This window comes from Arvicanthis niloticus, chromosome X (genome assembly GCF_011762505.2).
Source record: "Arvicanthis niloticus isolate mArvNil1 chromosome X, mArvNil1.pat.X, whole genome shotgun sequence".
In the NCBI taxonomy this organism is placed as follows: Eukaryota; Metazoa; Chordata; class Mammalia; order Rodentia; family Muridae; genus Arvicanthis; species Arvicanthis niloticus.
This window is the reverse complement of record NC_047679.1, coordinates 50,574,981-50,591,451: the sequence shown is the minus strand read 5'-3', so window position 1 is coordinate 50,591,451 and position 16,471 is coordinate 50,574,981. Positions and strand designations below refer to the sequence as shown.

Sequence of the window (16,471 nt, the reverse complement as noted above, 5' to 3'; positions counted from 1 at the left end):
TACATAAAAAAGAAGAAAATCAAATGGACCTATCAGAAAACTACAGAACACTCCAAACACCAAAATATACATATTCTTCTCAGAAGCCTAAGGAATGTTCTCCCTAATAGACCATGTACTAGTACACAAAGCAATACTCAACAAATATTGGAAAACTGAAATCACATCCTATATCCTACATGACCACAACAAAATAGAATCAGATATGAGCAGGCAAAGAAATGACAGAAAGTATAAAAATACAAAGAAACTAAAAAAACATACAACTGAATGATAATTGGGTCAAAGATGAAGCCATAAAGATGATTTTCAAAATTCCTAGAAGGATCAGAGAGATGGTACAGAGGTTATTTGTACTTCCTGTTCTTGAAAAGAACCTGAGTTTGTTTGCTAGCAACCACATGACAGCCCATAACTGCTCATAGCCTCATTTATCATACCTCCATTTCTGGTGTGTGTGTGTGTGTGTGTGTGTGTGTGTGTGTGTGTGTGTATACCAGGCATGTACATGGTGCCCATACATATCTACAGGCAAAGCACTCATATACCTAAATTAAAAATAAATTAATCTTTAAAAATAAACTTAAAAATATCTTAGAATTGAATGAAAATGAAAAGACAACATTTCAAAATCTATTGGGACAAAATGAAGGCAGTCTTAAGAAGAAAGTTTATCACTAAATGTCCACATAAAATAATTAAGAATTCTCAAATGAATGAGTTAATGATGCAACTAAAGGCTTTGAAAAAACATGGGCAAATACCACTGCTCAAATATATATGTATATATGGTAAGAGGTAATCAAAATAAGGGCTGAATTAGTGAAAATGGAAATGAAAAATTCAATACAACAAATCAATGAAGCAAAGAGCTGATTGTTTGAAAATTTCAACAAACTTTTGGTCAAGTTAACCAAAAGAAACAGAGGATCCAAATTAAGAAAAATACAAATTAAAAGAAAAATATCATATTAGATACCAAGGAAATTCAGTGAATCATTGGGACATACTTTAAAAATCTATATTCCACAAGGTTGGGAAAGTTTAGCAAACAGATAAATTTATAGATACATTTGACCTAACATATTTAAATACTCCACCAGAAATCTTCTATACCTGATAAATATATTCAACAAAGTAGCAAAAAAGAAAATTAACAGACAAAAATCAGTAGCAGTTCATAAATGATGAAACCTACCCAAATGGTTGAGAAACACATTTTAAAAGGTTCAACATCCTAAACCATCAGAAAAAAATGCAAAATAAAAACTATTTGAGATTTCTTTTTACCCCAGTCAGAATGACCAAGATCATGAAAACAAATGGTGGACACATGCCACATAGAAGGGAGAACATTTATTCATTGCTGGTGGGAGTGCAAACTGTTATAGTCACTATGAAAATCAGTGTGGAGAAAAGCTATAAGAGATCTACCACATGACCCAGTTATATCACTCTTAGTCATATCCTCAATGGATATCCTTTATGGTAGGATTTGGTATCCTACCATAAAGATACCTGTATATCCATGTTCATTGTTGTTCTATTCAGACTACCTGGAAAATGGAAACAGCCTAGATGTCTATCAACTAATGAACGGGTAGTGGAAAGTGTTACAATCACATAATATAATATTACAGCTATTTAGAAAAAGAAATTTTCATGTAAATAGATAGAGTGGTAAATAATCCTTCTGAGTGAGGAAACTCAGGCTCAGAAACACACACATTATCATTTCTGTCATTTGCTGGTGTTAGCTTTGAGTCTCTGGACATGTATTTTGCATTTGGAATACACATAGAAGTCAGGAATTCAGCAAGGTACCTGGGGGATGAGCATTTCTCAAGGGAGAGGAAATAAAATACAGTAATATTAAGGGCTATGGGTGAATGATGGTACAGGAAGGGTTAAACGAGAAACAGAAGGATATGACAGCACAGAAAAGGAAATAGAAAGATATAATCAACACTACGGATTTTTTGGGAAAAGATCATAGGGAAAACCTAGTACTATAAAGGTTTCATAAAATAAACTCATGCACATCAACAAAAAATTTAAATGGAGTTACCCCACATCAGCACAGCATGCCTCTACTAGTTACCACAGGCCAACAAATGAGTAACAAGTATGGGTTATCTATTTTGGAGATGTTGATAAATAAAATCCCATTGACTTCTAAATACTAAAGACTCTTGACAATACTTCTGGTTACCCTCAAAAACTGGATAGAAAAGCTCTGTTACTGAAGCCACCAGATATGGTAAGATTGTTTCATAGAACATGGAGAAATCAAGCTGATACACCTAGAAGCTTCATTCACACTCATTAGCTGTCATTCTGTTAAATAGTAGTAAGAATGCCAGTAGAGGAGAAAAGGAATCACCAACCTTGGGTTGCTGTGAACTATAACAATGGCCAGCCTGGTAAGACATACCATTGCCACAATAGTGTTATGGGAGGAACCAACTACTTTGTGATTGGAACTATTATTGGGTCCAAGAACCTGCAGATATATAGGTAAGTTCTGGGCCCTAGGAAAGAACATATTACTATCATTCTGCTAAATTGACAAAATATTACACTCATTGCTAATGACTGACATATTTATTGTTCTATGAAGAGATACATGAATCTCTCCACTCTCATCAGAGAAACTTCTTTTTGCAGTAAATAATGATTAACACAGGACTTCACAAATGGCCAAGGTACAGAGAAAAAAGAGACTAGATAATACTCAGCCCTGAATGGAATATTTTTATCCAAGGCTTAGAAATCACTGAAGAAAGGGAATAGAAATATCCTAAAAGACAGAGGCAGATGATAGATACAAGGAATCAGTGTTTTCTGATCACAGCAGGGTAGCTGCACATGCAAATTCTTGGCAGCTGAGACAGAATGGACAAGGCCTGTGCAATCTCAAACCAGACAAAATTCCATCCTGGAGAGGGGAGTTGAATACAAAGTTCCACAATTAGCTGAGAAGCTACTAGCTGCTTGAGAAGGAAGAGTCCATTTTCTTAAAGTAAACAGGCCCTGGTGAGTTGAAGACCTTCCAGTAAAGGCCACATATCCAAGAATGTATGTGCAGCACAATTGGAGTTGATTTGTCATTGTTGCCATTTTAAGATACCAAATTGCATTGGTAGGGAAATGGGGATGGATCTAGGAATAGTGGGTGGAGGAAGTGTATATGATTAAAATACATTGTATGGAACTCTCAAAGAACTAATAAAAGTGAGAATAAAACAATTCTTAAAAATTATCTTCTGTGTTACTAGTAAATCATTATTAAAACTAAGAAATCCCCTAACATCATGGAAGGAATAATTTATGCCCAAACCTCTTAAGTTATCCCTAAAGTTTCTGCTTGCTTTCATTTTTAAAATTTTCTGTGACAGAATTTTACTAGGATTGCATAGGCTACCTTAGAAATGAGTACAATCCCAGGTAGTTTCACTTATCCTGGCAATCCTTTTCTGTTTCCTAACTGCTGTGATGATAGACATGAGCCACCATACCCAACGTGTTATGCTTTTTGACAGAGTCTTGTTTTATAGCACCAGAATAGCTCCAAAATTGTATACCTCCTGACATGGCCTCTAAAATATCAGTATTACATGTGTACCCTCATATCTGAGTTTTCAATGTTGGTTCAAGCTATTTTTATATCAAGGATCAATAGAAGTTTGCAGGTTGCATTTGATTATATCTGTATAACTCTGTCCCCTTCTTCATAATATTGACTTCATAAAAAAACAATGTCTGAATGGCTTATAGAAAGTATTTTTATATTTGTTTGCAGCTTTGACATTCAGTGCTTCTTATATGCTTATCTTAGAATGAGCATATGATAGTATCACCTGAGAAAATATGAAATCAGTTACAAAGTAATCTCACTTCTAGGATTCTGTCATGTGATGTAACCCTCCCCCCAAATGAAGCTAGGATATACACATTCATTATTTAAATGTTAGGGCTATTTAAAACTTTTTTTTAAAAAAAAGTTATATGCCTTAGCAATAGACACTAAAGTAAATAAGCTATGGAAAATCCATGTGAAAAGGTGTTACAGAGGCCATGGAAATGTTATATTATGATCACAGACAGATAAAATGTAATGTTAACAACAGTAGAATGAAAAACTGTTCAAATCTTATCATCTCATTCTTTAAATATATTAATAATACATTATAGAATAAGAATTTATAATTACAGAAAATATTTAAAAGATATAAAAATATAAATGACAATTTTCCTATGAATGATTATTTTATAGTTGTATATATTCATGTTTTTCAAAAGTTCATGATGAGCATATTTTATATTAAGAATATATTCACATATATTTTAATTTTGGTGCTGAGAATAGAACTCTAAATTTTGCCCATGCCACATATACCCATGGCTTCTAAAAATACTATTTACAAGACTACATTTTTTTTCAGCAATACTTTAAAAATCTTTTAAAATGCTTTTAAATCTTTTTAAAAAAAACTTTAAAAGTCATGTTTTTTTATTATTAATGAGTTGGACTCCTTTTTACTATTTCATTATTCATTCATTCAAATGACCACAACTTTGCTCTTTCTCCCCACTCTTCACTTATTTCCTTCTAGAGCCACCTATACCCTACATTATTGGAAACCTTTCCAACTCACCATCATTGTACACTGTGCCCTCAGAGTTTTTCTCATAAAAGACGCCATGGGGCTGTATGCTGAATGGCTGGGAGGCACGGTTATAGAAGACCACCTGGATGGTGTCACCCACTTCAGCCTTTATCACTGGTCCTAGAAAATGGGAAAGTGAGACTATGAAAATGAAAACAGATGAAGAATATAAACAAAAGGATAAGGAGAAGAAATAACTGAATTTACACAAGATAGAGAATACTTCTCCTGAAAATAATCTATTCTAAGAATCATGCTATTCATAATAATAAATTCACTGTCTCTCATAATCTTCACTTATTACTCTAATATACACACAGGAGGGGTTGTTGCCTCCATGACACAAATGAAGTAACTTCAGAGAAGAAGGAGTGACCTGTAAAAATTCAAGTAGCAATTACAGAGCAAGAATCTAAGGTCATGACTTCCTTTTACATCCCAGTCAGATCCATTTCAATTAGTCTTACATTTGTTTTCTGTTCTCCCAGAGTTACATTTCCTAGTAGGTTCTATCTAAGATCCGATCCGAGCTCACCAAAATCTCAACCAAATTATAATCAAAGACAATACAGGCCCTGAACTAGATTGGTATTCTAAGCAGAACTTCTGAGCTTCAGTGTGTGACTTGGGTCACTTTGGAGGCTACCAACATATCAGCCTGGCTGCTTATACTGACTCTACTACTAGGTTAAACCTTCTAGTTTGGTTTCCTAGCTTAATTTCTACATGGTCTTCATCACTGAACAACTAGGTATACACTCAGAACACCAGCCAAACAAAAACCTCTCGCTTCTAGGAATGACATTTTCTCCTCATATTTCTAACAATGTTTTTTTTTATATACAGAATCGGTTGCACACAAATATCCCTGGAATGTTATATTATTTCCAAGGCTTTCTCCAATATGATCTGTTTCATTTCTTGGTTTCATGAAGTGATTAAACCATACCTAATCTTCTTCTATTGTATTAATGCTGTGCTTTAGACATTCCTAATATAGTTTTCAATATCATACAACAAGCATAGTTCTATATCACTAATAATAATGAACATGTCTATATATTGAGGTAGTATACTTCTGGCTCTATATTGTCAAGATTCTGGCTGATCTTACTGCCTTTTAATAGATCTTCAACAATAGCCCTACAGAGGCAATTCACAGAATATAAACGGTAATAGGAGACATTATCAAAATATTTTAGCAGTACAAATTTGAGAACTGATATAGAATCTCCATTTTCAGCTTGAACATTCATCATAAACAAAAATAAACCTAAGGTTCTCAAAAGTCTTATAGCAAAATTCTATTTAACTATGGTTAACCTATTGACTTTTAAACATACTCAGACCTGTGACATATTTTCACAAATACTCATTTCTTGGGACTGAACTTGGGAGATCCATTTACACAGACTTCCCTTGAGTCACCACCAGACTCAAGTAATAAATTCTTCTCACTTCTTTGATTCTAGTTCATGAAATTTAAGAGTTAAGGATTACTCACCCAGTATTCCAAGATGTGTTTCTTCTTCCTGATGTAACCTTTCCTGGAATGTCTCATCTTGAAAAGCTTCATATCGAACTTTCCAGTAAGTACCTCCAATTCGGCTAGAGCTCTTCTGAAAGTACTTATCTGGGCCACTGACAAGTAAGAGGGTAAATGTTATATGAATACATTGAATATCAAATAGACTCCCACCTCACCCTTTATCACATAGACTTCTAGATCTTTATGGGTGACTAGATTAATTCACAATAAGAAAGACACCTTCTCTGGTTTGTAGTACTATTAACTAGTATACCAAGAGTCTTCTGTATCCAAATTCACTTGCCCACTTAGGAAGAAGCATCCAGAATACACTAGCACTTTCTCTGTGGACAGTCTCCAGAAACTGGGCATTGGATGGGTGTTGGTAGCTTTTATCCCTATGGTAACTTCTAAAGTCACAAGTTTTACATGATTAGTGCATTTTGTCAGAACTTCAGCAGTACATGAATATCTTTGCTGGAATACTGGCTCCCTTCTTCTTCCTCATAGGTGGACCCTCTCTGGTGCTGCCCCAAGGGAATACCAGCCCCAGCAACAAATATTCGTTTATTTGTCTCTTGAGTAATCATGATCATTTGCTCCATTTTTACATATCTGTGTTTGTTGTCATATTTATTTTGCTCCTAGAAGGTCTAAAATTTGTCATCTGCGTCCTCCTGAACAGCTAGCAAAGAATCCCTGTTGTCCTTATCTTGTCATGAATAAAGTCTTTGAAGAATGTCACTCCATTGTCACTGGACCATACACCTCTAGACACTTCACTTTGTTTTGGCAGGAATATGGTCAAAACATCTTTTATATCCTAGATCTTAAAAACACAAAAAACAACAACAAAAAACCAACAAACACTAACATAATCTGCAAGTCCTAGGCAGGTAGCTGGAAAAAGCAGCAAGATCTAGCCTCCTCAGCACCAGACAACCTCTCAAGAACTTCTGTATGGCCCAGTACATCCTGCTATCCCAAGGCCATCTTTATTCCAAGTACACCCCAAACTTCTCTACATAAAAGTAGGGTCGATCTCTCTATAATACACATATTATTGGTAAAATGTCAAATGCTCTTTAAGCTTACTGAGAAACTGACTCTGAAGATGGTCTGGCTTTCCCCTTCCCTTTCAGATACAAGCCTGTTATATTAAAGTCTCTTCGAAGACCACTTGTCCAGGGACAGGCTGGTCCCTAGAGAAAGTTAAATAAGAACAGCAAAACCTGACATCAGTAAAAAATACCATGCTCTTGAGAACAATAGGAGGGCATATTCTTAGGACAAAAACATTGTGTCCTTTAAAACAGCTGGGGGACTAACCATTCCCAAATACCTTCCCAAAGCAAAAAATTCAGCTTATCCTATGATATAAAAATATAATGTTATATAAAAACTAGGAACAACTAATTACAAATCTCACTAAAGAGAAGATATTTTACCTGCTGACCCTCTTAACTGGTCAGAGAATCCAGGTGACTGTTTTGGTTCCTGGGTTGGCCTACTAGTTTCTGCTCAATGATATAAATGTCTGATCTGATGGTCTACCATCCCTCTTCTGCTTGCTATTTTATCTTTTATTGTTAGTTTCTGTACACTTAACAAAAGCCATTCATTCCAAAACAAATGCACAGCTATCACGAACCATTCTCCATATGGAGCACTCTCCCTAGGCAGATGTTAAGCAACCTTAAAATCTGTTTGCTTGTTTGTTTGTTTAAATAAAACCCACCACTATTTAAAGAAAGAAACACTATCAAATTCTCTGTGCAAAATTTGTATTTCTTTAACACCAAAACCATTTAAAGGCACAAACACACAAAAAGAAAATTTATATTATAGTGCAATCTTGTTTATATACATGGGTACTGCCTTTCTTAATAAAATAATCAAAAGTGAAATTCAATAATACATCAAATATGTTATTACCATGATAAACTTGACTTTATTCCAGGAATGCAGTAGTGCTTCAACATATGCAAATTAACACATAAAAATCAGTAGTCTACCTATATATCATAAGTGAACATGCTGAGAAAGAAATCAAGAAAGCAATACCATTCAAAATTGCCTCCAAAAATACTTTGGAATAAATGTAACCAAGGAAACAAACAACCTCTACAATGCAAACTTTTTAAATACTCAAAAAAGAAATTGAATAGTACTCCAGAAGATGAAAGGAACTCATGCGCTCATCAAGAGGAATAATTAATATTATGAAAATGACTATGCTACCAAAAGTAATCTATAGATTCAATACAATGACTATCAAAATTTTATCACCCTGCACAGAAACAGGAAAAATATGTTAAAAATCATTTGGAAGCATAAAAGATCCCAGTTCATCAAAGAAATTCTGAAAACACACACACACAAATAGTGCTAGAGGTATCAGAATAACTGATATCAAATTGCTTTACAAACTTATAGTAATAACAATTATAAAAGGAAAGGCATGGGTTTTAAAGAGCACGGACAGGCACATGGAAGGATTTGGAAGGAGGAAAGGTAAGAAGAAAATGATGTAATTGTAATCTCAAAAAATTAAAAGAAAACCATACAATCATTTTTTAAAAACAGGAACAGAATGGTACTGCAACAAATACAGACATGTAGATAACTAGAGCAAAATCAAAATCCACATACAAGCCCACCCACTCAGTTACAGCCCCTTGAATTTTTATAAAGATGTCAAAAACGCATGGTACAGAAAAGACAGGCTTTTCAACAAATAGTGCTAGCAAAATTGAATGTTCACATGTAGAAGATGAAATTAGATTTCTGTTTTCCAACCTGCACAAAATCAACTCCAAACAGACCAAAGAGCTTAATGTAAGACACGAATTTCTGAAACTGCTAGAGGGTAAAGAAAGGAAAATATTAAAACTATATAGCCATAGATAATAGCTTTCTGAGAACTACAGTCATTCGGATTATAAAGGCCAACACTGAGAAATGAAAACATGAAGTTTAAAAAATTCTGTACAGCAACAGAAACAGATAACTAAGTATAGATAAACCCCCTACAAGCTGACATTTCACAAGGGATTAATAGATAGAATAAACAAGAAAAAAACAGAAAAATTTAAAAACTCAAACAATCCTATCAGTAGGCAAGCTAATAAAATGAATAGTCAAATTCTCTTTTAAAAAATAACTCTTTATTGTGTAGGTTGTGTTGTATGTGCATGTGATACATATAAGTATATAAATAGATATGCCCATGTGTTTACATGCAGAGTCCAGTGTCTTCCTCTCTTGTCGTCATACCTCATGGCTTTGAGATAGCATCTTGCCCCTTCACTAGGATAGATGACTTTTGGGATCCATCTGTTCCTACTCTCCATTGTTAGGGTTTATAAGCACAAATAGATGCTTGAGATTCAAACTCAAAATACTCAAGATTCTCATGCTTGAAGAACAAATATTATTCTCAACTGAGCCATATACCCAGCCCCCTGAACAGTTTTCAAATGATGAAATGCAAATGGCCAATAAGCAAATATAATAAATACACTCTTCCTCACCAGTCATCCCAGAAATACAATTCAAAACATCATTGGGTTTCCGTCTTACTTCCAATAGAATATCAGTCCTCAAGACAAGAAACAATAGTAAATGTTGATTCAGGTGTGAACACAAGGGAACTTTTATACACTGTAGGTTGCAATGTAAACCAGTCTAGCCACTATGGAAATCAGTAAGGAGGAGTCTCAAAAGTAAAGGAAAACAACACCTAGAAATAGATCTATCATATAATCAGCTGTACCAAAAGAGCGCAAATCAACATATCATAGACACACTTGCTCATCGGTGTTTACTGAATCACTGTACACACTAGCTAAACTATGAAACTAATTTATGTGCCCAATAATACAGGAATGGATAAAGAAAGTATGGTATGTGTACAAAATGGAAATTTTACAGCCACAAACAGAAATAAAGTTTCACTAATTGCAGAAGAATGCATAGATACAACTAGAGAGAATCATATTAACCAAATTAAACTAGTTTTAGAATAACATACATTGTACATTTTCTATCCTCTGTGATTTCTAGATTTTACAGCCACCTAAAATCATGCACATATATAGGACAGAAAAGTAGAATCAGAAATAAATGGAATTAACTGTTCAGGGAAATAAAGAAAACTAATGGAAGAAGAAAGAACTGATAAAAAGTAGGTTAGGGAGAAGCAGGGTGGCAATCATACACCTAACATACAGTATGTATACCTGTAAGAAAAAATAAAAATAAAAATATAAAATAAAAGTCACTGTTATTACTGGCAACAAACACTACAAATTTATTGTGTGATCCCTTCTGATATTCATTTTCCAAGAAACAAGCAAAAACATTGGGAATGAGCCAATCTGACTTTCTAATTAGCAACTATTAAATGCTTTTGCTGCCTAAGCTGCCATGAGAAAAAGGAGTGCCAATCGAATATCCAGCCAGACTATACTTGTACCAGCACCAACTAACTATGTGTGCCTTGAGACACAAAGATTACAACTGATTGTCCTGGCTCCTAGAGGTTCAGTTGTAGCCAAGACTATCTGAAATATTTCGTTCCAGATGTTTTGCAATCAGAAGTCTTGATAAACCATTTCCACTGTAGTCAAACAGTGTCCTTTTCCATGGGGTGGGGGGATGTAGTACTAAGACTGATCTTAAACATAGCCCAAATGACTGGGGTTGTTGTAAAAGGAAGTTATGATTGCCCAATGGTTTTGATTGGTCCAAATGCACCTCCTCAAACTATAGAATCAGGCAGTCTAGACTTACTCAAAAAGGCAGCTGCAAGACACCACACTGTTCTTCCTCTCCTGTATTGCAGCATTAGCTCCAAGCAAACATGTCTCTCAAGTGGTGCTTTTAACTGGTTTTTGTTATGTGGTCTGAAGTGGTAGCATGAAGAATTAGCAGTGGTGGTAGTCTAAACAAATAAGTGTGTCTTCCTTGAGATAAACATTGGTAATATAGGCCTTGTGCACAGCCTGATTGGTAGTTTAACAAGTTTCTGCCTCTGACAATAACTTGATCCTAAAATCAGTGCTTGAGAGATGAGTAGATTATTCATATAGATTCCTCATCTCCACAGTGTCATGCACAGGCACTGTACAAACCTAACACTGCTCATCACCACCTTTCCTCCCTGTGTTGCTTCTGATCCCTGATACTGGGTTCCTCCTGAACAACCCAGTATACATTTCTAAGCACCAAGCTTCCAAGTCCTAAGTGGTGCTACTTTCATTACTGCTTGATAACAGATTTGAAGGCAGTCCCAGAAGCTGGTGCCATATTTCTAGATGGAGCTCCAAACAAACTTATTTGTAACTAGTACCTAGTTTGAGATCCCAGGGCCAGGATTCCCAGTACAGAACACTGGTAAATGCCATTTGATAACTTAATAAGTAGCATCTGTGAAAGCCTTGCACCTGCCCAGTAGCAGTGCCCTAAGGCCTGACATTTCACCTAGTGGTGCCAATAGCACAACTGCAGAATATCTAATAGTTCAAGCCGAGGCCCCATAAATCAGCACAAATCAACAGGATTCTGTTTTCCGTGAGAAGAGATACCCTATTCTTAAATGATCCCTACCATGCCTTATGCCCAGCCTCTGAATAGCATTGACTCACAAGCAGCAGCAGGTGCCTCCGGTACACCCTGGCTCCAGCATGCAGAGATTGGTAGGACAAGTTTCTGCAGAGAACAATGAGAGCTAAAGAAGCCACTGAATGGTTTGAAAGTAATCAGTTCAGAAAGAAGACATGAAATAAAAGTAGAAAGACTGAGAGAGCAGGCTGAAAGAAGCTACAAGAAAGAACTGATAGAATCTCTGGTTAGCAATCGAGTTCCAAAGAACTACCAAATCTTTAAAGTCAAGAGTCTCAGATTCTGGACCATGATACATAAAATTAGCTGTTGCCTAAGGCCAAAAATCTGTATACTCTGTACTACTAAGTGGCCCAGTGTCTAAAGCCAGTTTAAGGACTTCGATATAAGAGGGTTATACTTCTGTTACTTCTATTTGTCTGTTACCATCAATTGCTGCTGTCAAACATTAAAAGAAACCAAAATTGCCTATCCATGATTTCTTTGCAGGTAGGGTGAATGAATCTCAAGCTAGGCACTGCAATCCACCTTCCAGTCAACCCGGACTAATCTGTTCAATACTTTCTTGCTTCTGTTGTAAATCATCCATGTATCTTTCCTATGTTTTGCCCTAGTCATCTACCAAATGCCACCTCTATGAAAGAACTGGCATTTTCAATGACCCAATGAGTTAGAAACCAAGTCTAGCAGACAAATAAAGAACTAACCTTCAGCTTTAACTTTTGTAAATATGGTTCATGTACAAAACAAAGGATTCTGGAGATGTTCCTACAAAAGGATGGACATGGACACACCACAAGCAGCCTCTTTTTCCATAAATTTCTCAAAGTGCTTTTTTATACCCATGCTCAGATTAAAGGGAAAAAAGGGATAAAAACAAGTAATTGATTGACAAAAGAAAAGTCATTCAATTGATGAGGAACTCTTTCCCATCTAAATGTGGCCATGTATTGCAGTGATAACAACTTCAATCCTATTTGGAACATTAATTGAGGATATGACATAACCTTGCAAAAGGCTCACTACATACTGCAAACAAAGAGCCACAGAAAGTTGGTCAATAGTAGCAACTGCATCTAGGCAAAATTGTGATCACCCAAGTATAAATTTCAAGGAGTATAACAGGTATTTGGATAGGTGTAGGGACAGGAGCCTTCTGTCTCTTACCTTCCTGGCTCTCTCAAACTCTTCCCAGTTCTGCCATCATACCCTATTGGACCATAGTCCCATTGAATCTCATGGGCCTCAATGAAGTACTGACGAACTTTCCCTGTGAGCTGGTCCTTAGGTGGGTCCATGGAGCAAGAGTCAACCTTGTAGAAGGCCTGCATGCCACCTGGAAAGAAAACACATAACTTTTTTTTTCTATTGGTAAGATTCCTACTTAGAGTATATACTCTTCTTTTTCTTGTTTTGTCTCCTTTCATCCTCTTGTAGACTTTTTACCTCTATTCCCAAGTGTGCCACTTTTCCTGACTCCTTAAGATCCTGGGTAATAGAAAGAGTGAGCCCAGGCAGTCAGTCACTGAGACACTTACTAGAGCTCATCCACGCATTTGCAAAAGATCTATATGGCAGCACCATCATAGAAACTTGAGTGAGTTTAAGCTAAATATGTATTAATATCTATAAGACCTTAGGTAAAGCCTCAGTCTGAGCACGTATCTTTTCAAAATGAAGACAATGAAGATGTCTATACCTCAGGAATGTGCGTCAAGTCTAAAAGAAGGCTACATTATTTTTAAACTGGGAAGCAAGGAAAACAATGAGCCACTTCTCATACATGGAGATTAAGCTTTATGTCTGTAATTGTCAGAAAATTTAGTCTATAGATATTCTCCAAATATGAGTAATAGTACATTGAAGCACAGTGATAACAGATTTCACTTATCTATATTTCCTTAACAATATATGCATGCTGCTCAGCTTCATTAACAGTTTTCGTCTCAAAAACTCCTAAGGAGACTTTTCCTCCCATACTAGAAGCATGAAGTATAAAGAATCATAAGTAACACTGATTATTTGTTGTTTATTTTATTTTATTTTAAGGGGTATTCATTTCCGATGAACACAAATATCAAGTATTATGCCAGGTGTTCTATATTCCATCTTCATCTAAATTTCCACCTACCTGTGGAAAACACCTTCATTGAAGATGAAGAAAAGTAAAAAATCAGAGAAGTTAGGTAACTTTCCCAATATTAAGCACCTATAATTGACAGAAATCATTATACTTAAGAACTTACCTTTTAATTACAGAAGCCAAGTATTCATTTTTTTCTGGTCACATTACTCCCTTAGAAAATTTAACTTAATACTTCTGAAGTTTCAGTAAAACTTTATGAGGTAAAAGTCATTACTTCCCTCCTCAAGACTAACCAAAGCTGGTGAGCAAGTGACAGAAAGTCATGCTGTCTTTATTCCAATGCTCTTGCTTGTTCTATTACTTTGCATCCCTAACCCCAGTGAAATATCTGTGCCCTTTTCCCAAGTACCTATGATGCCAAGGGCAGACTTCAGTCCCTGGAGCATGTATAGCAATCCAGCCACCCAAGATTCATTGTCCCCACCTGTTCTCACCCACTTTTACATAGTCAAATGAGACTTTCCCAATACCCTCATAATTCATAATATATCAAAAATTTCTAGAAAGTATTAACTAAGATATCTACAGATTATTTAGATGAGTTATAAAATTAGAAAGAAACTTGCCCACAGCTTTATATAATGAAATAGTGGATATTTCATTAAACCTCAAACCTCAAAATCACTTATCTAGTGTTTTTTTCCATTTTCTTTGTGTCTTTTCTTTGCTATGATGCCCCTTGAGATACTATGCAATTCCTTTAACCACTTTTTCTCCAAAGTCTTCCAGACCAACTGCTCCCATGTCCTCACTATGGCGCCACTACTCACCCACACTACACCATGATTTCCTTATTCTTCCTTCAACCCATATCCAACTAACATACTTCTGAATCCTATCCCTTAACCTTCTCAGAAAAAAAATGAAGTTTCAAACTCTGCTTATTCATTCTTAAGTAATTTTATGTTAAATTTTACAGGGAAGGTTAAGCTCATTTTTTTCTAAATTTTCCCAGCATGTTAATAGCAGAGGCAAAATATCTGACTTCAGTTCAGTTATTTACACCAAAAATTCTAGAAGACCTATTGTATAGATGGCTCCAAGCTAGAAGCTCTGCTTCCTACTGACCATTAATGGCATTTCCCTCATATATTCCAAGAGTGAAAAGGTTAGACCTTACTTCGCAAGTGGATGTTCACTTCACAGCTAATTAACCAGGTTCCAGATTTCTGGGGCACCATCTCAGCAGTCACAAAGGTGGCTGGAAAAATGTTTGCAACATCAGTGCGATGTCCACGGATACTCAGCATCTGTCCATGGAAGAAAGCTGTGTGGACATCTATTTCATTGCCCATGCCAAACAAGTGCCAGGCCACACGCTTCTGTGCACACATCCTCAACTCTGGTAAGTTTCCAAAAACAAACCCATTGATTGCTGAAGAAAAAACAAAATCAGAAATTAGGAAACAACAGCTAAATGGGAAAAGCCTTACCATCTGACAGTAAGATTAGGTAACATTCAAATGAAGTTTGAAAGAGCACACTGCACTGAACATATGCCTTATTTCATTTCAATGTTGCAAATGAATAGGCAAATATCATTGGTTGTATTAAAAAATGAGGAAACTAAGACATAAAGAAATGAAGTTTCTTCTAAGTTAGTTACTTCTATATAAGAACTACACATCTATTAGGTAATAAAATCAATATTCCAAATCTAGCCATCTGAGGAAGTTCTGTGAGGTGTTTTCCAAGCCATTCTTTCCTTTCTGGGCTAGTTTCATTTTGAAGTTTACACAGTACGAGTGTTACATTACCTATCATGGCTACTGTAATCCATTTTTACAAAAACCCAAGATAAATTCAAACTACCTAATCTATCCTTTATATTTTTCCACTGAGATTTCAGCTTTTTTTTTTTTTTTTTTTACATTGGGTGCATTCCTATAGCCTAGTAAATATCTTCCTTCACTAACAAAAGCAAAGTCAGGATATAGCTATTTCTAAAATCAATGTTCTACTCATGACTTGGGGTTCTGTACTTTTATCTTTAACTTAATCAATATAATCGATTCTTTGCTAGTGTAAGCCAATTATCCATTGCACTCTGGATGTGCTAACCCCAAATACGGGAAACTCAACTGCATAATTTGTAGTAGGGGGACTTTATTCATGTGTTCCCCAACTTAAAAATTAGATGCAGGCCAAAAGTACGATATAATGAAAATGGTCAGTTTCTCCAGAAAGTAGATAATTCTTCTATATTGCATCCTTTTAAAACTAAGGCAATATTAATTACTAATGTGAGTGGACAACTCACTCCATGGCTAACTATATCATATATGCTGAGAAAGATAGTATCAATGGCAAGGGTGCAGCCTACATCACTGGAGAGATAGATAAGAAGTGAGATTTGAGTTGTGCTATTTTTTGGTGCATAATGTTATGATCCTCAATATTTTCAGACAAAACAGAAAATTCACATGCCCTTGGTCTTTCTACCTACTCATGGGCTTTGTGAGTATAAAAAGGACCAAACTTGTGAATGAACACAACAAATAC

The 16,471-nt window shown here is 35.6% G+C and overlaps 1 protein-coding gene across 1 annotated transcript in view; it reads right to left on the bottom strand.

The window, feature by feature from the left end:
- The window catches only part of Heph (hephaestin), an 84,565-nt gene that overhangs the window by 55,117 nt on the left and 12,977 nt on the right, over positions 1 to 16,471 (bottom strand). The window contains exons 7-10 of the mRNA XM_034485877.2: positions 15,090 to 15,344; positions 12,991 to 13,159; positions 6,175 to 6,311; positions 4,659 to 4,790 (exon numbers count right to left, since the gene is read on the bottom strand). Coding sequence (XP_034341768.1) covers positions 4,659 to 4,790; positions 6,175 to 6,311; positions 12,991 to 13,159; positions 15,090 to 15,344 — 693 coding nt within the window. The remainder of the gene's footprint in view (positions 1 to 4,658; positions 4,791 to 6,174; positions 6,312 to 12,990; positions 13,160 to 15,089; positions 15,345 to 16,471) is intronic.